The sequence below is a fragment of the Camelus bactrianus genome, chromosome 24 (genome assembly GCF_048773025.1).
Source record: "Camelus bactrianus isolate YW-2024 breed Bactrian camel chromosome 24, ASM4877302v1, whole genome shotgun sequence".
NCBI classification, from domain to species: Eukaryota; Metazoa; Chordata; class Mammalia; order Artiodactyla; family Camelidae; genus Camelus; species Camelus bactrianus.
In genome coordinates, this window is record NC_133562.1 from 440,120 (window position 1) to 460,674 (window position 20,555).

Here is a 20,555-nt window from a genome sequence, read left to right on the forward strand (position 1 = left end):
TCTGGATATATGCCCAGGAGCGGGATTCCTGGGTCATATGGTAAGTCTATTCCTAGTCTTTTGAGGCATCTCCATGCTGTTTTCCACAGTGGCTGCACCAAACTGCATTCCCACCAGCAGTGTAGGAGGGTTCCCTTTTCTCCACAGCCTCTTGTCATTTGTGGACTTTTGAATGATGGCCATTCTGACTGATGTGAGGTGATACCTCATTATAGTTTTGATTTGCATTTCTCTGATAATTAGTGATATTGAGCATTTTTTCATGTGCCTATTGATCATTTGTATGTCTTCCTTGGAGAATTGCTTGTTTAGGTCTTCTGCCCATTTTTGGATTGGGTTGTTTGTTTTTTTCTTATTAAGTCGTGTGAGCTGCTTATATATTCTGGAGATCAAGCCTTTGTCAGTTTCATCTTTTGCAAAAATTTTCTCACATTTCGTAGGTTGTCATTTTGTTTTGTTTATGGTTTCCTTTGCTGTGCAGAAGCTTGTAAGTTTAATTAGGTCCCATTTGTTTATTCTTGCTTTTATTTCTATTGCTTGGGTAGACTGCCCTAGGAGAACATTTTTGAGATGTATGTCAGATAATGTTTTGCCTATGTTTTTTTCTAGGAGGTTTATTGTGTCTTGTCTTATGCTTAGGTCTTTGATCCATTTTGACTTTACTTTTGTGTTGGTTAGATTCTTAAATAGGTCTCTGTGACTCCTCCAAAGGTAAGGACCACTGCTTTAAGGGAAAGCAGCCTTGGGAATAATGCTTCATAAAGAATGTGTAGCTAGAACTAATGCTGTGTTCTAGGTTACCGATACCTATAATTATGGAATTACAGATAGTTGCATTTGGCCCCTAGCCTTCTATCTTCCCTCTTGTTCAGTTTATTGATTTTTAACCAGAATCTCTGACGGCCCTTTTTGGCTTCTCCCAGATCATTACTGCCTGTAAACATTCCCGGCTCTGAGATGGAGCGCTGTCAGAGCTCTCGAGGTCTCCGCCGTCCCAACTCCCAACTCCCAACTCCCTGCCTCGTCTCTTCGTTTTCTTTCTCGGTTCACTCTTCCGGAGAGTAAACCAGAGATGTGGGCAGATAAGATCTAGGAATGCAAAACTAAAATTAACATAAATGTGCTCTTCACTTTCTCAAATAAGCGTATGTATGATTTGTTTCTCCTGGAAACTCTCCTCCAGATTCTCTCTGCTCTGTTCCTGGTCAGTTGTGCCATTGACATTGTTGCTTCTTATTGGTAAGCTGTTAGGGCCAGAGAAGATTTAAACCAACTAGTGAGTCAGAACTTTTGACAATGCCCTCCATTACTTTGGACAGTGTTGAGTCAGTTGAGCCATATACTGAGTCAGTTGAGCATGTAAATTTAAAATATAGCCGCTGATAACTGAGGAACAGATGCAGTTCAGCAGGCTGATGGTAAAGAATATAAATTCTGACTCTGTCCTGAGTGGAATAGTAAGCTTTCCTGTGACGTTCTTAATTGGAACGATGTTCCACCGAGCTGGGCTGTTGTCTGAAACAGCTGTTAAAAATGAATGTAGTGCTGCTTGAGATGTGCTGGATGCAGTGCTAGTTCAACGTTCTGTTTATGGTGCAGTGGTAGTGTTTCAGGAGGCTGTTTTGGCTTGACAGTGAAACCCTTGCTTGTAAAGATCACGGACACCGCCAGACACCTTTAAGGTGAAACCTGTGAGTGGAAGAAATGTCCACATACGTGAAATCTCCCCAAATTTAGCATGTGGTTTCAGGGCTGTCGCAGGCACCCCGAGGAGTGTTGGGGTTGATGACCTCCAGGAAAGAAGTCCTGGTCGAGGAACTGGTGTAAGGTGAGATACTTTTGTCTGTGGGTTCCTGGCATCGTTTTCAGTTTGGGAGGCTGGTTGGGAGGCTCTTACTCCTTTCGCGGCCGTCGCGGCCGAGGGCTCTTATTTCGTGTGCTCTTTGTCAGCTTTGTGTGGCTCGTGTCGTGTCATTATCACTGGTAACGTTGTGTTAGACTTCCTTCATTCCCCTAGAGAAAATCACGCCCTGAATTACTGTGTTTCTTCTTTCACTGTATTCCAACAGGTTTGTTCTCTGAAAGCTATCGGTTCCTCTTGAGAGTTTACTCACTCTGCTTCCAGGAATTCTTGAGGTGGATTGGGGTAAGGTTGCCTGGCTCCCAGAGGGAGTCAAGGCTGGGCCCTTAGGACAACTGCAGTTCCTCCCAGACGATGGGGATGGATTTATGTGTCAAGCAGTGAAATTATAAAACGTAGATTCACATTTCAAATCTCAAAGTTTTTATTTTTTGTATGTCTATTGCTGTAACTTAATCTCCATCATTGTCGGGGTGAAATAGTTATAATGCTTTATTATTATATAATATTAAATAATATTTTAGTACTTGGTACATAGCTGTGTTCTATATAGTGCATGGAAAACTTTATATCCTCGTACTGTAGAATATTCTGCCTTGAACTGTTACGATGGAATAGCAAATAAGAATTCAGGAAACTGGAAGAGTCATCTGTTAATTTTATAAGAAAAATGTAGGATCCCAAATCGGTAGAGTTTCTACTTACAGAAGAAATATTGAAATTTCTTTGTTTATACTTAAGGTCCCTGAGTGAATCTGGAATTATATGATGAATTATAGGACATTGGCTTTTATTAGTCAGACGTCTGTGCGTGTAGTCTGTGTGAAGACCCCTGGACGGGTGCAGCACAGTGGGAAGGAAGCTAGCTGCCTTGTGCGCCTACGCGCGCTGCGTCAGAGTGTCCAGACTCGGTCTTGGCCCTAATGTGACTGTGACGGATTGCGGAGAGAGAATTCCTGGTGGAGTAAGTTCTGCTCTGCGTCACACTTTTTTTTGAGAGGTTCTCCTCTTTGAGAAAAAAACTTGGTAAGAATAAAATCGCTTATCTTGACTGAGCTCCTACTTTGCATCAGGCGTGTGCAGTGTAACTTCTTGTGGATCAGCGGGGGTGGCTACAAAGGAGAAAACACTGAGTTTTTCCGAATTTATGCTGCAGTTAAGTAGTAGATCCAGATAGGAATCCCAGACTTAATTTTAGAGCTTGTGTCTTAATAAATAAGTAAGTTCATGCCTTGGTTAGGAGCACGTGAACACTGCAGAAGTTAAAATAGTGCAAGGCTGTGTAAGTCCTTTTCTGTAGGTGCTCACTGCGCTGGCTTCCCGTGTTCCTTCTCAGAGGCCTGGACCTCAGCCACGTGCGAGTCTCCCCTGCTGCCCCCCACCATCTGTCCCACACTCTCCCCAGCCCTATGAAGCCAATATATCACAGTTATTTTTACTTAGTATGTAACGGAAACCCTTGCATGCAGGCCTCGTGTGTTCATTTGAACTGTTGCGTGGTGTTTATTGTTCAACTGCCCGTCTACAAAGGCCGTGTGGCTCGTTTCTGGTCTTCAGCTGCTGTGAACAGTGCAGCAGTGAGTACCCTTGCAGAGAGGTCGTCGGCAGCGTGAGACGGTGCCCCTGTCCCTTCCGCTCCTCAGTGCTCTGATCGTTGTGTGCCGGGTGGAAAATGGTCTTACCTTTGCTGTATGTTACAATTTTCTTACTATGAATGAAGCTGAACAACTTTTACTTTTGAAAAGCCGTTTGCATTTCCTTCCTCTTTCTCATGTAAGAGCTCCTTACATATTAAGGAAGTTAAGCCTTTGTCACACAATACAGATATTTTTCAACTTTTTGATTATCTTTGACCTTGTTTATATTTTTTCATGTAGAAGAGTTAAATTTTTATGAAATCAGATTTATCATCCTTTTCTAGGCTTTCGTGCCGTGGTGGCTTATAGAGGCCTACTTTATTCTATGATTACAAAAAATTTTTCCAGTGTTTTTCAGTAAAATATTATGGTTAAATTTATGTTTAAATCATTGCTCAACCAGGACTTAATTTTTGGTATGAGAATGAGGTAGCCATCCAATTAAAATTTTTTTCTAATACAATATATGTAACAATTTTCATTTTAACCATTTTTAAGTACACAAGTCAATGTCATTTACTCCATGTACAATGTTGTGCAACCATCACCACTGTTTCCAAAACGCTTTCAGTACCCCAAATAGAAACTCTGTCCCCATTAAGTAATGACTCCCTCTTCCCGCCTCCCGCAGCCCCTGGTAACCTCCACTCCACTTTCTGTCTCTGCGAAGTTGCCTGCCCTAGGTACCTGATAAAGTGGTCATACAGTGTCTGTCCTTTGTGTCGAGAGGGACTTGCTGAGCCATGTTGTAGCCTGGACCAACACCCTTCCTTTCTTTGCGTGGCTGACTGGTGTCTTTTTGTGTGGATGTACCACATTTTGTTTGTCTGTCTGTTAATGGACATTTGGATTTTTTCACCTTTTGATTATAGTGAATAATTAATGCTGCTGTGACATTGGTGTGCAGATATCCATTGAAGTTCCTGTTTTTAATTCTTCTGGTTTGGACCTGGAAGTGGAATTGCTGGATAGTACGGTGGTTCTGTGTTTAGCTTTTGAGGAATTGCTGCACTGTTTTCCACAGAGGCTGCAGCAGTTCAGATTTCCACCAGCGGTGCTCCAGGGTTCTGGTTTCTTCGTAGCCTCTCTAACACTTGTTATTTTCCAGTTTTTAAAGTGTGGTCATGCGTGGTAGTTATGTCGTTGTGGCTTAGACTGGCATTTCCCTTATAATTAGGTGTTGAGCATCTTTTTCATGTGTTCACTGACCATTTGTGTATCTTTGGAGAAATGCCTATTGAAGTTTTTTGCCCTTCATTATTTTTTTAAAATTAAGACTTTATTTTTAGAGCAGTTTTCGATTCACAGTAAAGCTGAGAGGAAGATACAGAGCTTTCCTGTGTACCCCCTGCCCCACACGTGCACAGCATCCTCACCAGGTGGGACATTTGATCTAGTCTGTGAACCTTCATTGACACATACTAATCACCAACATCTGTAGTTTGCTTTAAGGTTCACTCTCGGCGGTGTACCTTCTGTGGGTTTGGGCACATGGATCCGTCATATGGCATCATGCAGCGTATTTTCCCTGCCAGAAAATTCACCTGTGCCCTGCCTTTTCTTCCCTCCCTCCCCCGACAACCACCGATCTTTACTGTCTCCATAGTTGTGCCTTTTCCAGAATTCCATGGAGTTGGAATCATATGTGTGTAGCCTTTTCAGGCTGGCTTCTCTCACTGTGTGCTGTAGTTTAAAGTTCTTCCAAAAAAAAAAAAAAGAACGTAAATACAAAACAGAGACTGACTCATAGACATAGAAGACAAACTTGTGGTTGCCAGGGGTGGGGGTGGGGGTGGGAAGGGACAGACTGGGAGTTCAAAATTTGTAGATACTGACCGGCATATGTAGAATACATAAATGAGGTTATACGGTATAGCACAGGGAAATATATACAAGATCTTGTGGTAGCTCACAGCGAAAAAAAATGTGACAATGAATATATGTCTGTTCATGTATAACTGAAAAATTGTGCTCTGCACTGGAAATTGATACAACATTGTAAAATGACTATAACTCAATAAAAAATGTTTAATAAAATAAAGTAAAATGCAGGTCAAATCCCATTAGAACAATGTATATGGTTAAAATAAAAATCTCTGATCCTAAAAAAAAAAGAAGAGACACATGGAGAGAAGGCCATGTGATGACAGACTCAGAGATTAATGATGCGTCTACGAGCCAAGGATTGCAGCAACACCAGAAGCTGGAAGAGGCAAGGAAAGCTCCTTCCCTGTGGGCTTTGGATCGCAGTGACCCTGGGACACCTTCAGTGTGGCCTTCCAGCCTCCAGAAATGCGAGCGATGTGCAGGATGACCCTCCCGCGTGATGCTCTGCAGCGACAGTGAGTGCAGCTCCCGGTTGGCCCCCCCATCTCCAGGGTCAGTGACGGATACGCTTACAACCATTTTCTTCCCAGACAGCCACTGTGTTTGTCACTTTCAGTACAGTGATCAATAAACTGCATGAGAAAGGCAAAAAAAATTTAAAAAATAAAGTTCTTCCGTGTCTTTCCATGGCTTCATAGCTCATGTCCTTTGCGCACTGGGTGCCCTTCCACTGTCTGGATGTGTCACAGTCTGTGTATCCACTCACCCTCTGATGGACAAAGGTGGCCTCCAAGATGTGGCAATTACGAATAAAGCTGCTGTACACATCCCTGTGCAGGTTTTTGTGTGGACATGAGTTTTCCCCTCCTTTGGGTGAATACCAAGGTAAGAGTCTGCTTTGATCTGTGAACCACCACACTGTCTCCCAAGTGGCTGCACGTGTTGCTTTCCCGGCAGTGATGAGAGTTCTTGCTGCTCCACAGCCTTGGTGTCATTTGGTGGTGTCAGCGTTTCAGGTTTTGGCTGTTCTAATCAGTGTCTTTGCCTATTTTTTAATTGTCCTTTTGTTGTTGAATTGTAGGAGTTCTGTATACATTCTGGTTATTAATACCTCCTCACATAAGTGAAATGCAAATATTTCCTCCCAAACTGTAGGTTTACTTTTCACTCTTTAGTGTCATTTGATACACAGGTTTTTAATTTTGATGAAGTCCAGTTTACATGTTTTTCTTTTGTTGCCTGTGTTCTTGGTGTCGTAATTTAAGAAACCATTGCCAGATTTTAAGATCATGAAGATTTTCAATCCTTGTGTTTTCTTTTGAGAGATTTAAAAAAAATAGTTTTAGCTCATACACTTCGGTTTTTATCCATTTTTAGTTAATTTTTGTGTATGGTATATGGTAAAAGTCCAACTTTATTCTTTCGCTTGTGGATATCCAGTTTTTCCAACACTGTTTATTGAAAAGAGTCCCTTCTATTTTGGGTGGTCTTGGTGCCCTTGTCAAAAATTATTTGACCACAGACCTGAAGGTTTATTTCTGAACTCTGTGCTGTTGATGTGTGTCTCTCTGCCACACCACACTGGTTTCATTACTGTATCTTTGCAGTTTTGTAATAGGAAAATGTGAGTCCTCCAACTTTGTTATTCTTTCTCAATATCTTTGGCTACTCAGGGTCCTCTGACTTTTGATACGAATTTTGGGATGAGCTTTTCCATTTCTGCAAACTTGTCATTGGGATTTTGGTAGGGACTACATTGACAGTACATCGCTTTGTAGTTTTGTCGTCTTAACATTAAGTTTTCCGTGAACACAGGATATCTTTTTATTTTGGTTGTCTTATTTCTTGCAGCAATGTTTTGTAGTTTTTAGAGTACAAGTCTTTCACCTTTTTGGTTAAGTGTATTCTTAAGTATTTAATTCTTTTTTATTCTATTGTAAATGGGATTGTTTCCTTAGTTTTTTTGGATTGTTTGTTGCTGGTGTTTAGAAACACAGCTGATTTTTGTGTGTTGGTTTTGGGTTTTGCAACTTTGCTGAATTTGTTTATTGGCTCTTAACAGGGTTTTTTGTGGGTTCTCTTGGGTTTTCTACATGTAGGAGCACAGCATTTGGGACAGGGAGAGTTTAGTGACTTTCTTTCCAGCTTGGCTGCTCGTTACTGCCCTTTTTGCCGGATTGCTGTGGCTGGACGCCCAGCGCTGTGCTGAACAGAAGTGGTGAAGGTGGGAAGCCTTGTCGTGTTCCTGACCAGTTAATTTTTTTTTCTAAATGACTGTGTGCATTTATCATACAGTTTGTAGAGGAATCCACCCCCCCCCCCCCATTTGCAACGCCTTCTTTCTGTTTGCAGAATCCCTGTGTCTGTCGTGCGGATGAAGCGTGAACAGACGCCTGCACTGTCTGGTCTCTCTCCACCAGTTTGTCCTCATTGTTTGCATTTCTCTCTTGTGCACCACGCGTTGCTTATACTTCTTGCAAGACGCCAGTCAGCCGTTCTTTGTTTGTTATGCACATTCACATCTCTGTGACTTTGCACAGCTGTTTGACCTCTGCTTGGAGCCATCTTTCCCTCCGTGACGTGGCATCCTCCTGCTCACCCTTCAGGTCTGTTCATGCGCTCTGCTGGTCACGCCCGCAGGCAGGAAGAAATCCTCCTCCTGTGTTGACTTGAAATGTGAGCATACTTTTTTTTATGGCACTTACTAGACTGGCCCCATAGTCCCAAGGGAAGTCTTAAGGTCTAATTTCAAAAAGACAGTTGTCAGACACAGTCATGCAAACAGTAGTAAAAATTGGCAACAAGAAAAGTGATAGGAGATGAGAAGCAGATGTAGTTTTTTAGGTCTTTAATCCCATACAGGAGAAGGTTTTTGGTGTTGTTCTTGTTTATCACTGAAATGACCAAACACAGTGATATGAAAAAATCCACGTTATCCTCTGACACTAGAGAAGGGTCCCACCCACATATTTGAGACGTAGGGGGTTTGGGTAGTCATGGTGGGGTGTCCAAAAAAGTCAGTAAGGGCTGCTGCCTGCACTTCCTTTCTGTAAAGGTGAGCAAACAAACGTGAGGCCTAGGGAAAAATCAGCACTTCAAGACAGTGAGACTGCATCATTCAGAGCACGTGAGGTAGGACAGGAAAGAGAGAAAAGTGGACTTCAGATTCCCAAAATGACAAAAGCAGATGGTAAAAATAAACTGAGACCAGGAAAGAGTTCTGGGAGTTATAAACAGAACTGTTAAAAAATTCAGGACTCACTAGCAGAAGAGATACTGCAGAATACCAGGTTATCCTGGGGAAAACCTCTGAGCGTTCAGGAAAAAGATTTGAGAAATGCGTATTATGAGAGCACGTTTTAAACACAGGGAGGTCTCACGTCTGTGATAGGGCTTCCTGAAAGAGGTCACGGGGGGACTGGGATGCAGCGGCAGCTGAAGAGAGAGCGGGAGAACGTCACTGAGCTGAAGAGAGATCAGTCTCTCGGGAGTGCCTTCCGAAAGCATCTGCACCTCGGTGCGTCCTGAGGAGTTTTCTGAGTATGCAGGGCAAAGAAAAAACCAGACAAGTGTTCCTCAGGGGAGAACAAACGAGATTTGTCTCAGATCCTTTCCAGATCCTTTGGGGAAGGAGGTGATGGCAGCCTCAACACAGCCATCTCACACACGTCTGTAAATGTCAAATGCGGCTGAGGGGCGACGCGGCTTTCCTCCCAAGTAGCACAGCGGTCCCGTCTCCTGCGTGGTACGCCTTTGTGTCGTGTGCTGTCATTCCTGGGGACTGTGTGGCTTGATGCTCCAGCTGACGCGAGTGCCTGGCAGTAATGGCTGCACAGTATTCAGTTGGATGCGCCATGATTTCTTCAACCAGCCTTTCCCCAGTCTCTGGACGTTGAGGTTATTTGCTAGCCTTTCAACTGTATAAATAATTCTGTGAAAGACCTCTGGTACAGGAGTTGCCTATGTTTTGGTTCATTGCCACTAAGGAATAAAAAACTAGTGAGCTAATTATTCCTACCTTTTTTGAGTGAAAACCATATAAAAATCAGTAAGTTTTAAACATTTTACCTGGGTTTAATAATGTTCCATTTGGGAGAAAAAGCTGGTCACGGTGAGGACACCAGGTAGCTGGACGCCTCGTGCAGGTGTGCCCTCACAGGACTGTGCCCCGGTGGAGTACCGAGAACCACAGGGCCCCAGGATGAGTGTTTGTGGCTCCAGAAATTTGAGACTATTTTGGGGCTCAAAATAAAGTCTCAGTTATATGGCATGAAATTAAAGAAGTAGATTAAAAATTTAGGATAGAGACTCCACAGTATAGGCAGGTGTTATTAAGAGTTTAGTCAGAGATCTGAGTACGATGCTGCAGTGGTTGTCACAGAAGGTGACGCGTGTCCCGTGTTGGTGCACCTGCGGGAGCCGAGCCTCCCGTGCTTGAAGGACCCTGGTGCAGCCCTGGGTCGCACGCTTGCAGCTCGGCGGCCTTTGGTAGCTCGTCACCCTCCTGTGTGAGTTCCTGTTGGAGCTGTGAGAGTCGAATGAGATCGTGTAGGTGGTGTGCTTTGCGTGGGCCTTGGCGCAGCACCTGTGCTTAGTAGGAATTACTTTATTCTGGCTGGGGGAGTGTCTGCTTTGCCATAAGAAAGTTAAGAGAAATATTAAAATGCGTTCTTGTTATTTTAAGGAAATTCGCAGTGAGTCCCGTGACTACCCTCACAGAGTGGCCAAGCTCCCGGAGAACAGAAATCGGAACAGATACAGAGACGTGAGCCCATGTAAGTGCTGGGGTGTGTGCATGGGGTGCGGTGGAAAAGGTTCGGGGTCAGGCTTGAGAAGAATGGTGATTTTCTTCCTGTTAACATAGTACATGTTCTGTAAACAAAAATTCCAAGGCGTGGAATAGTGGAAGGAAGGATGATTGCTGCTGATTATTTCGTCCTTGAGCACAGCCATCGTTAGGGATGGCGTTTTTCTTTTGAATTCAGAGTCCCAGATCTTCCTAGATTAAGTCTGGAAATGTATTTTCACATAATCTCCTTACATGATTCTTAGATACTCAGCTTGGCACAAATCCTTAGACCGACATATAGAAAGTGCGTTTGGAGGTGTGAGCGTGAGACATTTTCAGAGGGATGCTCTGAAGCAGGCAGAACTTGAGGAGGTCTGCAGTCCTCCTATAACTGATGTGACTGATGATGCCCGGTCGGTCTCCGTTCCCCGCGAGGTGGTTGTGGAAGAGAAGGGCCAGGAGGTGGCTGCTTGAGAAAAGAGGGCTTGCTGGTCGTAGGCCCTTGGAGAGTTATTTTTATACGACGAGAGACTGCTGCCAGGTTTCGAAACCCTCCTTACTGTTCGCTTTGCACATAGAAATCCCAGCTTATTATTTGACCTAAAAGGAGATCCCAGCCTTCTCTTTTCGCTGGCCATGAAAGAGTAGGGTTTTTTGTTTGCTGTTGGTTTTTGTGGTGAAAACACACACCATAAATTTACCCCTTTAACAATTCTTAGGTGTACATCACAGTGTCGTCAACTCTTTGTATGTTGTTGTACGATTGGAACAGCCAGAACTGCTCCCCACCCCCGATCCCCCAGCAGTCATCATGTCTACTTTTGTTTCTTAGAGTTTGAGTGCTTTCTGAGTAAATGGGTCATCCAGTGAGTGTCATCTTGTGACAGGCCTGTTTCACGTATCATGATGTCCTCAAGGTTCATCTGTCAGTGTTTATAGCAGCTCGTGGACTTCTGATTCCGGTTGTGTGGCAGGTTAGATAGACCATGGTTCCTCACTGCTACAGCACAAGAAGATTCTCAGTAAATACACTTTTTACATAAGTTGCTAGTGGGGAGGAAGGAGGGAAAACATTCAGGCTTTCTGTGCTCCCTGCCTCCTGAAAACAGAGATCTCAGCAAATGAATGCCTGCCACCATCAGCTGTGAGTCTGGTATCTGCCCAGTAAAATAGCTTCCAGGTATAGTAAGCAGACATGAATAGGATTACAGAGGGAGGCTGACAATTCTGTGCTCACACACTTCTTAATAATGTAAAATATTAGTAAAGAAGTGGAAGCTTTGAACCACACAGTTAAGCTCAATTTAATAAGAAAAAAATACAGAACCCATGCCTGGCAATTAGAGAACACACATTCTTCTAAGATTGAATGGAAAATTTATAATAAATGCACCATTGACTAAGCTATAAAGTAAATCTTAATAATTTAAGAATTGCTGTCTTACAGGCCGTGTTCTTTGACCATAATGCGATTACATTATAGATTATTAATAAAAAGAGAAAAATTCCCATAAATTTGGATATTTAAAGGTTTCTAAATAATTCATGGGTCAAGAAGAAATCATAATGGAAACTTAAAAAAACTTAAAAGTGAGCAATAGGTAAAATAATACTTATCAAAAATTCAAAGCACCAAAACAGTACTGCAAAAAAATGCTGTCTTTAAATGTTAGTATTAAAATGAAAAGTTGAAAATTAAAGTGCTAAGTGTCTAAGCTAATTTAGAGTAAGAGTAACAGTAAACACCAAAAAAAGCAGAAAGGAAATAATACAAAGATAAAAGACTAGAAATCAAAGTTACAGCACAAAGGATCAGACAAAACCAAATGTTGGTTCCTTGATAAGGCTAATAAACTGGCAAGACAGCGAGAAAAGGACAACAAACACGCAAAAACCAGAAAGGGAGACAGTGACAGGTGCATATCAGCAACACCAGGAGCAGACAGGGGAACACAGATACAGATGTAAAAGGAATTTAGAAGTTAGGGTGCTGTGAACAATTAGGCAGTCGGTGTGACCACTTGGAAGAAATGGAGCAGGCTCCTGGGAAAACAGAACTTACCAACGCGGACTGAGGGAGAAGTAGTGCGTGAGAAGCCCTGTAGCGCTGAATAACGCAAGGTAGTAAGTGACAGCCTTCCCAGGAGGAGGGCGCAGGGTGGGGCCCACAGCTTTGCGTGCTCTGCCGGAGCACGGGGAAAGAGAACGCTCTCCAGCCCCTTTTATGAGGATTTGGGATGACTGTGATATCCAGACCAGAAAAGCTTAGTAAGAGGAGTAGAAGTTGCGGGCGCATCTCCTGCGCCAATAACTATGTAAAACCCCGACGATAGGTTATTCAGGTGAGTACAGCAGTGTCTGCATTAAGTTTATTTTAGGAAGGTAAGAAGGACTTAGCATTGGACAGCCTTACAAATGTAATTCACCCCAGTAACCGGGTGAAGGGGGACTAGCCGTATGAGTATCTCAGTAGATGCAGAAGGGTTGCTGAAAGTTAGTTCTTGCTCCTGGTTGAAAACAGAACACGCAGCAAACTAGAAACAGAAGGAACTTCTGTAGCCTAGTGTAAGCTGTCCTGTGGTGTCCAGGTAGCTTGCGTCCTGGGAGTGTGCCCCTTCTCTGTGTCGCAGCCTGCAGGCTGGAGGGGCCATAGCGGACACCAGGACCCGCGTGCTCACACCCTTCCCCACTCTCCTGCAGTTGCGCCACGGAACTCCGGTTATCTTCAGAAGAGCCCTGATGCTCTCTGAGCTCTGAGCTCATTTTGCTGAATTACTTCACTCCTGAAGTCAGTTAACAGTTCATCTCCTGCTGACGTTTAAGGGTGGGTTAATAGTGTTTTGTCATTCTAAGAAAATTGCACCACAGCTTAATTTGAATTCAGGCATGTTCTAGAATTATTTGAGTAAGGCTGACACCATGCTGGTGGGCACCACGAGCAGAGGGAGGCGGAGACCCCTCTTCTCTGGTGGTTGGATTTGGGAGTGCAGACTAAGGAGTCAGTCTAGGATTTCTCCCTCCCGGAGCCTGCGCCGCCGGCTGCTTCTCCTCCCGTTGATCAGGGGCTCCTGCGCAGCCTCCTGGGGCGTTCATGCTCCTAACCCGAGCCTTGGCTGGAGTGTCGCTGCAGCAGGGAGGGCACCCGGACCACCCTGCTTAGCCTCGCAGCCTCTCCCGCCCGTCACTCTGCTCTTCTCCCCGCAGAGTTTACTGCACTGTGACGTGTGATTCACTTACTTGCTGTGCTAATTCCTGCCCCCCCACCCCCCCGCCTCGTTCTCTGTGCGTGCTGATGCCCCTGTTTCTTCTCCATCGTCCATGGGTGCTTGTGGCAACTGGGGTTTCAGTTCCAGCTTAGCTCTTGGCTCGTGGTTGACTTAGGAGAGGAAACCCCTGTTATTTGTGCCCCAGGTGTTGTCCTGGCAGGGTGGGGAGGGTTGGCGCATCTTGCAGACCTCTTCGTGCTTGGCAGAGAGGTGCCGTGGGGTCTGGAAATCAGCTCTGAGGTGCACTGGCCCCCAGCTGAGGGGGGGCGTGAGGGGCGCAGTCAACGCTCTGGGGACCGTTGTCAACGCCATGGGGACCGTCGTCCCCTCCCCAGCTCTGTTCCTCGTCCTTGGTCTCTGCTTGACTGCAAAGACTTTCCAGAAGGAGGTGTCATCGCCGTAATGGTAAAAGGCGCGACGGGGGGCGGGGTGGGTTTAGGAAGAGCTTCTGTGACGGTACTGAAAGAGGAGGCGAAGTGTGTGGTCAGCCCCGGCCACGCTCCAGCGAGTCACTTCCTGACAGATGAAATCGTTTCTGAGAAAACCTGCTGTTTGAGGGTGGGGGGACGCTTCACCAGAAGCTCGCTTCGCATTTACCCCACTTTCAACCAACCCTAGCTCTGTGGGGGCGCATGTCTTCATTCACACAGATGAGGCCGCCCAGGCTGGGTGTGTCTTTGGGCTGGGTCTGCGGTTGGTGTTGGTAGATGTGAGAAGTGAGATTTCCTGTGAAGTCTGGTTTGCTTACTTTTGTGGCATCTCATGCAGCACAGCTCCAGCTGTCTTCACTGCCTCCCTTTGCTGGATCCGCTAAAGGGTGGGAGAGACGAGGAGGGCCGTGTGCTCGGGGTGGTGACAGAGTCCTGAGGGCTCTGTGAGGCTGTGGGCGCCGTTATGTGGATAATCTCATTTCAGAGGGTCCTGGGCAGAATAAACCCCTCTGGGAGAGCAGAAAGTGTGTAACTTCCAGCGTGTTTCTCTAATTCGGAAGTCGAAAGTTTGGTTTGGAGAGAACCGTTCACAGACTTGGGACTGTAAAGGGCAGGGCCAGGAGATGGCTGACCCTCAGGTTTGAAGGTGGCGTGCCACTCTCAGACATCCCAGGCCGTGCAGCAAGTGAGCCTTGTCTCTTTCTTGTCTTTGCTGGAGAATGTAAGTCCTGCAGTCACAGCTCCTCATGGAAGGGCTTTGGTAGTTTCCCTTCCTGAGACGTGTGTACTTACGTGGTATATGGTATGTTTTACTTAACACAAGAAACTCCCCTGTGTTTTTTCTCTACACAGAGTCTCTTCTGAATCCAAATGTTACATACTTTTCATTTTTTACAAATCTTCTTCATGGAACAGAAGACTTAAAATGATGTAGGTGTACTTGAGAGTTTTAAAAAAGTCATTGCTGAGGAGAAAACGTATGTTCAGCCAACATTTGTAGCCAGTTCTGAGTAGCCCCAGCGGTCTCCCAAGGATTGCCTCCCTTCCAAGGGGTGCCTTTCAGGTAGCGCCCTGCCCCACCCCGGTCAGCACTGGGGCTCCAGGGAGCGGACGCTGCTCGGTGGGTGGGCGTGATTCGTGTTTTAGCGACTTCGAGTGACGCTTGGTGTAGAAGATAACCGTGAGCCCAGCTGAGGCCTGAGGGCAGCTGCCAGACGCCTGGAGAACACACCCCGGAGGCCTTTCCGCAGCTGGTCTGCAGGGGTGTGGAAGGTCTGGGCGGCCCGCCCCGCACCCCACGTCCAGCGCCCTGGCGGGGCGCCTGCCAGTGCTCGTGGGTTCTTGCTGCTTTTGCCAAGTCGCCTTTTCACTTGTGCAATAGGTGTGCTTAACCTTGGGGGTTTGCGCTCTTTCTGTGATTGCGGCATGAGGAAGCCCCTCCCTTTGGTGGTGCACTTCAGTGGGACTTGAGTTCTGGGGATTGTGTAGCGTTCTAAAAGCATACATGATTCTTCCGATACGTGTTGTCTAGGGGGTGGGTGGTCTGCTTTATCAGTTAGGTAGCTGACCTTTTTACTGTCTCATATAATACAACAGTTGAAAGGTGATCAAACTGTTAAAAAAAAAAGGGACTGTTTAAAAAAAAAAAGAAGTGTCGGTTTAAAAAAAAAAAAGTGACTGTTGACATCATGTTTCCGAGAACGTGAGTGTAACTGATTTACTATAACACGGTCGCTTTTCCTGTTGGCAAATGGCATGTGATATTTACAGAGGCCTTGGGTTCAGTCCAGCAGAAACATCTCAGACAAATTGATGCGTGAAACTGAAGCCATTCAAACTTTTCTTCCACGTGGAGATAATGTGAATGGTTGTTTTTTTAGCTTGAAAGTGAGGGAAAGGACGGTTGTTTGGTATTTCCTTGAGGGGCAGTTATCACAACATATTCCCCCGAGTCGGACCTCAGACGTGTGTTGAGTTTATAACTCAGGCGTGTCCTCTGACAGCCGGTCGTCTGGTCGTCTGTTCAGAACGATGAGTTAACGCTCTTACTGTTACCGCACTCATGCTGTCTCCCCAGCATCCTGCTTCTCTTCCCTTCCCACCAAAGCCATATACGGTAAAGTTTTGTGCTCCACATACTTAAATTAGAATGAATTCTGAATCTGTGAGATTTTTTGCTCTAAGTACTAGAGGTGTAGTTAACTGGTAGAACATAGTCTGAGTGATGAAGCATCTTTAGTTGTCTTTTAAAGAATTGGGATATTCCCAGTGTATTCAGTGTAGCTTAGCACTTAGTCTAAATATAGTTAAGTGCTAGAAATTATTTAAATATGGTTGAATGCAGATCTGTGGAGGAATGAAGGGAGAGAAATGGTCTGGTCTTACTTCCTGGGGGCCAGTGCTCTGTAGGTCGAGGTCTTAGTTCTCAGGCAGCAGGAGTCTTGACAGCCCTTTTGTTTTCAGGACGGTGGTGCTTTACTCCCTTGCTGTGTTGTCGCTTTGGTCAGTCTCTGCTTGCAGGGGTGGGCCCACCGCAGATGAGCGCCTCCTTTCTGACACCGTGGCGGCAGACGGGGCTTCTACCTTTGTACCTCCTTTAAAAAGGGAATCACTTGGGATTTGACTCAACTCTCCCGTGGTGCTAATTTATTTTCCTTTGTTTTGTTTCTTCTATCATTTTATAAATACCCAGAACATTAATTTTAAAACAAAAAAGAACTGGCAAGTTTGAAATGACAGCGCGGTGTGTTGTTCTCTGTTTCAGACGACCACAGCCGAGTCAAACTGCAGAACGCTGAGAACGATTACATTAACGCCAGCTTCGTGGACATAGCAGAGGCCCAGAGGACGTACATCCTCACACAGGCGAGTGCTGGGATGCGGAGCGGGCCTGACGGCTGGGGTTGTCCCTGGGCCGCTTTGAGACATGGCTGAAAGTATGTCTTGACTTCTCTTGGAAGTGGAATGCTAGTTCGTTTTTTTCTGTTGTTATGTAATGAATCGTAGACACGATAGTGTTTTGCAGCTGCGTATATTTAAGATGAAAGTAACTTTTACTGCTACACGTTCTGTGAAGGGAATTTTTTATTGACACTTGGCTTAGGCCAGTTCTTTTCAGGCAAATTGTCCTCCTTGCCTTATTTTCGATAGATGGCCTTTGTTTATGAGTACTTTGCTAGCTTCTTCTGTTTCTCTTCACATGAGTTGTGTCACAACCAGAGGCCCCGCCCCGGCAGATGTTTTCAGAGTGTGGCCCGGACTCTCTGAGGGCAGAGTGAGGGGTGAGGCAGGTGCCCTGAGGACCGGCAGGGAGGCCCCACAGCTGCCGGCTCCCTTTGGCCTCCTGCCTGCCTGCTTCTTGGCTCCCTGGCCACACCTGTGTTCCAGCACCATTTTTCTTCCGCTCTGAGATAACAGAAAGGATACTGTTGGTTTACTCACACCAGCTACCCTGTGTTTATCAAATAAAAGATTTAATTAACAGTACTGTCATTTCCCCCAGTTAATGATTTTTAAATATTCAAAAGACAAGCTGTATTATTCAATATTTTATAATAACCTATAATGGAAAATAATCTGAAAAAAGATGTGTATAACTGAGTCACTTCGCTGTACACCTGAAACTAACACACTATTGTAAGTTAGCTCTACTTCAGTTGAAAAAAAAGGCAAGCTGTATATTCATAATGTTGATGTTTTTGAAAACCCAGTTTGGATAAGAGTAACCTGTTATTTAAAAGGAAAACAGTTTAAAATGATAAGAAGATATTCAAATGAACGTAACTATGAAAGGTTAGACTGTGTCTGAGTCACTGGAGATGAAAGTTACTCTGTGTGACTCGAGGTAAAACAGCCCCCGTAGAGCAGAAAGGGAAAGAGAGACAACTGGTTTAAAGACTAGCAAGGGGCGTAAACTCACAGCTCAGAGACGGGGTAACCGCAGATGACGCACCTGTGGAAGGGACTCTTCTTTCCTGTGATTAGGGAATGGAGATTCAAACCAGCAGCCAGTTACCACTGTCACCTGTCAGAACAGCAGAGGTTTAGAAGTTCATGATACTCAGTGGTCTGTTGTGCACGTAGAGATTGTAGAGGGTATTTGTTGCAGCCCAAGTTTTGTTTCCTTGTTTTGTTTGGTTGTTTTAGAGGAGGTCCTGGGGATTGAACTGGGACCTCATAGCTGTTTCCTGCCCCCGTTGCAGCTTAGCTTTAATAGCACAGGACTGGAAATCACAGGACTGAAACAGACTGCGAGGGGCTGGCTGGATAGTAGACACACACTGCTAGTCTGTTTCTGGGGTTAGGGATTGATGGATAGAGGCTTCCATGTGCCATTTTCTGTGATACTCGAAGTTTTTCGTATGTGCGTTCATGTTTTTTATAAACTCGTTTTTAGAGGTAAAAACTTTTACTTTCTATTTGAAAAAGCTGTAATGTTAAAAAATAGGAAAGAGTAATTTCCCTGCCCTGCCCGACCCTTATCACACCCTTTCTTGCTCTTCTTTTTCTTCCAGTCTCATTTTTTCTTTCTTCTTTCCCACCTTAGTCCTAAAAAATGTAGACATCTCTAAATATTCTGATTTAGGATTTTTTTTTCTGCCATCCAGCCTACACTTGTTGCTTCAACTCTCTGGAACCATGTTTCCAATTTTGTATCTTAAGTAAGAGTGTGGACTCTGGACTCGGAGTATCTGTGCTCCAGCCCTGAGTAGCTCTGGGTATTCATCCATCCAGCAGTGCTCCGAGTTCCCTGCTTTGTGGCAGCATTGTTTGAATGAAACAGACGTTCAGTAAACCCTGTCATTTTGAACTTGACATCTGTCGAGTTCTTTCCCTCCTCCTGCCTGCCCTTTTCACAGCTCTCTTAAATTTTCTCTGCACTGAGACAGTAACTTTTTACCTTACTTCCTTGCCACACCTTGCTCCATTTGTCTTCTGTCTTTAACAGAGCCAGCAGACGTATGTTTCTGACACACAAGCCTGATTTAAGTGTCTTGGAACGTACCTCACTTTAGCTTAAAGAGGAGTTTGGTGACTCTTCTGCCTTTGAGACCCTCCCACTCGGCAGGTGCAGCTTCCTGCTGCCTTCTGTCTTTTCCCACATGTACCCTAAACTTGCACGTGCCTCTCCTTGTGCTTGGAATGGGCTCTGTCTCCCTCCCCACCCTACCCTCTCCCTGTGTCAGAGCCTGCCTTGTGTTTAAGGCTCTGCACCAGTACCTCTCCCGCTCCCAACGATGAGTGGATGGTTCCCTCACTCTTGGGCTTGAAGTGCATTGCGGTTCCACACCTCCATTGTCAGCTCTCTGATAGCTGAGACTGCTTTTGCCTTTGTACCTGGCACACAGGGCCAGAGAACACACACAGAGATATTTCAGAGGATAGAGGAAGCCAGAGATGGTAAATGTTTGTTAAAATCACAGCTGCTCTGATTGTCCTTTGTTGCTTATTATTTTTCTCATCTTTTTCCTTTGAGTTTTATAAAAATTAAAAAAATATGTATCGGTCCCTTGGGATATATCTCCATTTTACAGAAGACTGGTAGTATTGCTGGTGAGAGGAAGGGCTGAGGACCCCCCTCCCCTTTCAGAACCATGATGGGGTTTGTGTGTGTGTGTGTGCACGCGCACGCATGCGTACGTACACGTGTGCACACTAAGGAGTGACTTCATGGATCAACTGATGACATCTGCTTTTTGGATTGGAAAGAACCCCGTTTTACTGGGGATTTCTCACTGCTGTCTCCACTTCCACACGTTTTGGTTTGGAAGCAGGTGGTGCGGTGAGCAGCACACACTGAGTGAGGGTTACAGCTTCTCAGGGTTCTCGACCCACTTCTAGCATTTTTATAACTTGGATGCTTCGGGTTTCCCAGTTCAGATAGTCTTTGCAGTTGCTGTCACTGCAGCCACTTGAGTCACCTGGTGGGGCGTGGGGCGCTGAAGCTGCAGGCCCCTGGCCACGGTGTCCCGCTCTCTCTGCCCTGCCCCGCGCTCGATCTGGGAGCAGGCGGAGTCGCTCTGCAGTGAAACCTCGTCCATTTTTACCTCCTGGCTTACAGTTAGTTACAACCCACACGTGGCCTTTTCATGTCTCGTGTAGCCTTTCTTCTGCCCTGCAGATTGTGAAGGTCGTTGGAAGTACATAGTAGGATCTTATTTCCCCCCACGGCGCTGTTCTGGTATCGACGTTGCCCCTTTAAGGCTGCTTTTGAGGTTACACATTCTATGGTTTTGTAGCTGAACGGTTCCATAGTGGTTCAGGTGCTTTGAAATCTCTGCTTTTTCTGGAAACCCTTTTATAGCTGATTTGGGTGGGCTGCTGGCTGGTGCTGGCACAAACGTCCTCTTTTGCAGGACAGCCCCGACCATGGGAGGCGGCCCCTTCTTTGTGATGCGGGGGCTCCAGGGGACAGAAGTCACCTTTGCAGACAGGACAGGACCAGTAGATCCCCGCCTGCAACTCTGGCTCTGTTTGGCCATGGATTACGCACGGGCACTGCAGCCGCCTTAGGGTGGCAGGGCCAGCAGAGCAGCTGCTGTGGTGACAGGGCCAGGGCGCTGTCCCAGGCCCACACTCCTAGGGCAGATCCTGTCTTGATGTTTGTTCCTACGCAGGCCTGGTTCCCAGCCCTAACTCTGAAAGCCACCCGATAGCCTGCAAGTTTCTTTCTGCCTAAGTAAATAAAAGTCAGCTTTGATTGTTGATAATCAGTAATCCTAACTAGTACAGACCTGTTTTTTG

General features: G+C 45.4%; 1 protein-coding gene across 3 annotated transcripts in view; it reads left to right on the forward strand.

Moving 5' to 3' along the window:
- PTPN2 (protein tyrosine phosphatase non-receptor type 2) overlaps nt 1-20,555 on the forward strand; it is a 51,144-nt gene that overhangs the window by 5,714 nt on the left and 24,875 nt on the right. For all 3 annotated transcript variants that reach the window (XM_074352331.1, XM_074352332.1, XM_074352333.1), the window contains exons 2-3: nt 10,010-10,100; nt 16,576-16,676. In XM_074352331.1, coding sequence (XP_074208432.1) covers nt 10,010-10,100; nt 16,576-16,676 — 192 coding nt within the window. The remainder of the gene's footprint in view (nt 1-10,009; nt 10,101-16,575; nt 16,677-20,555) is intronic.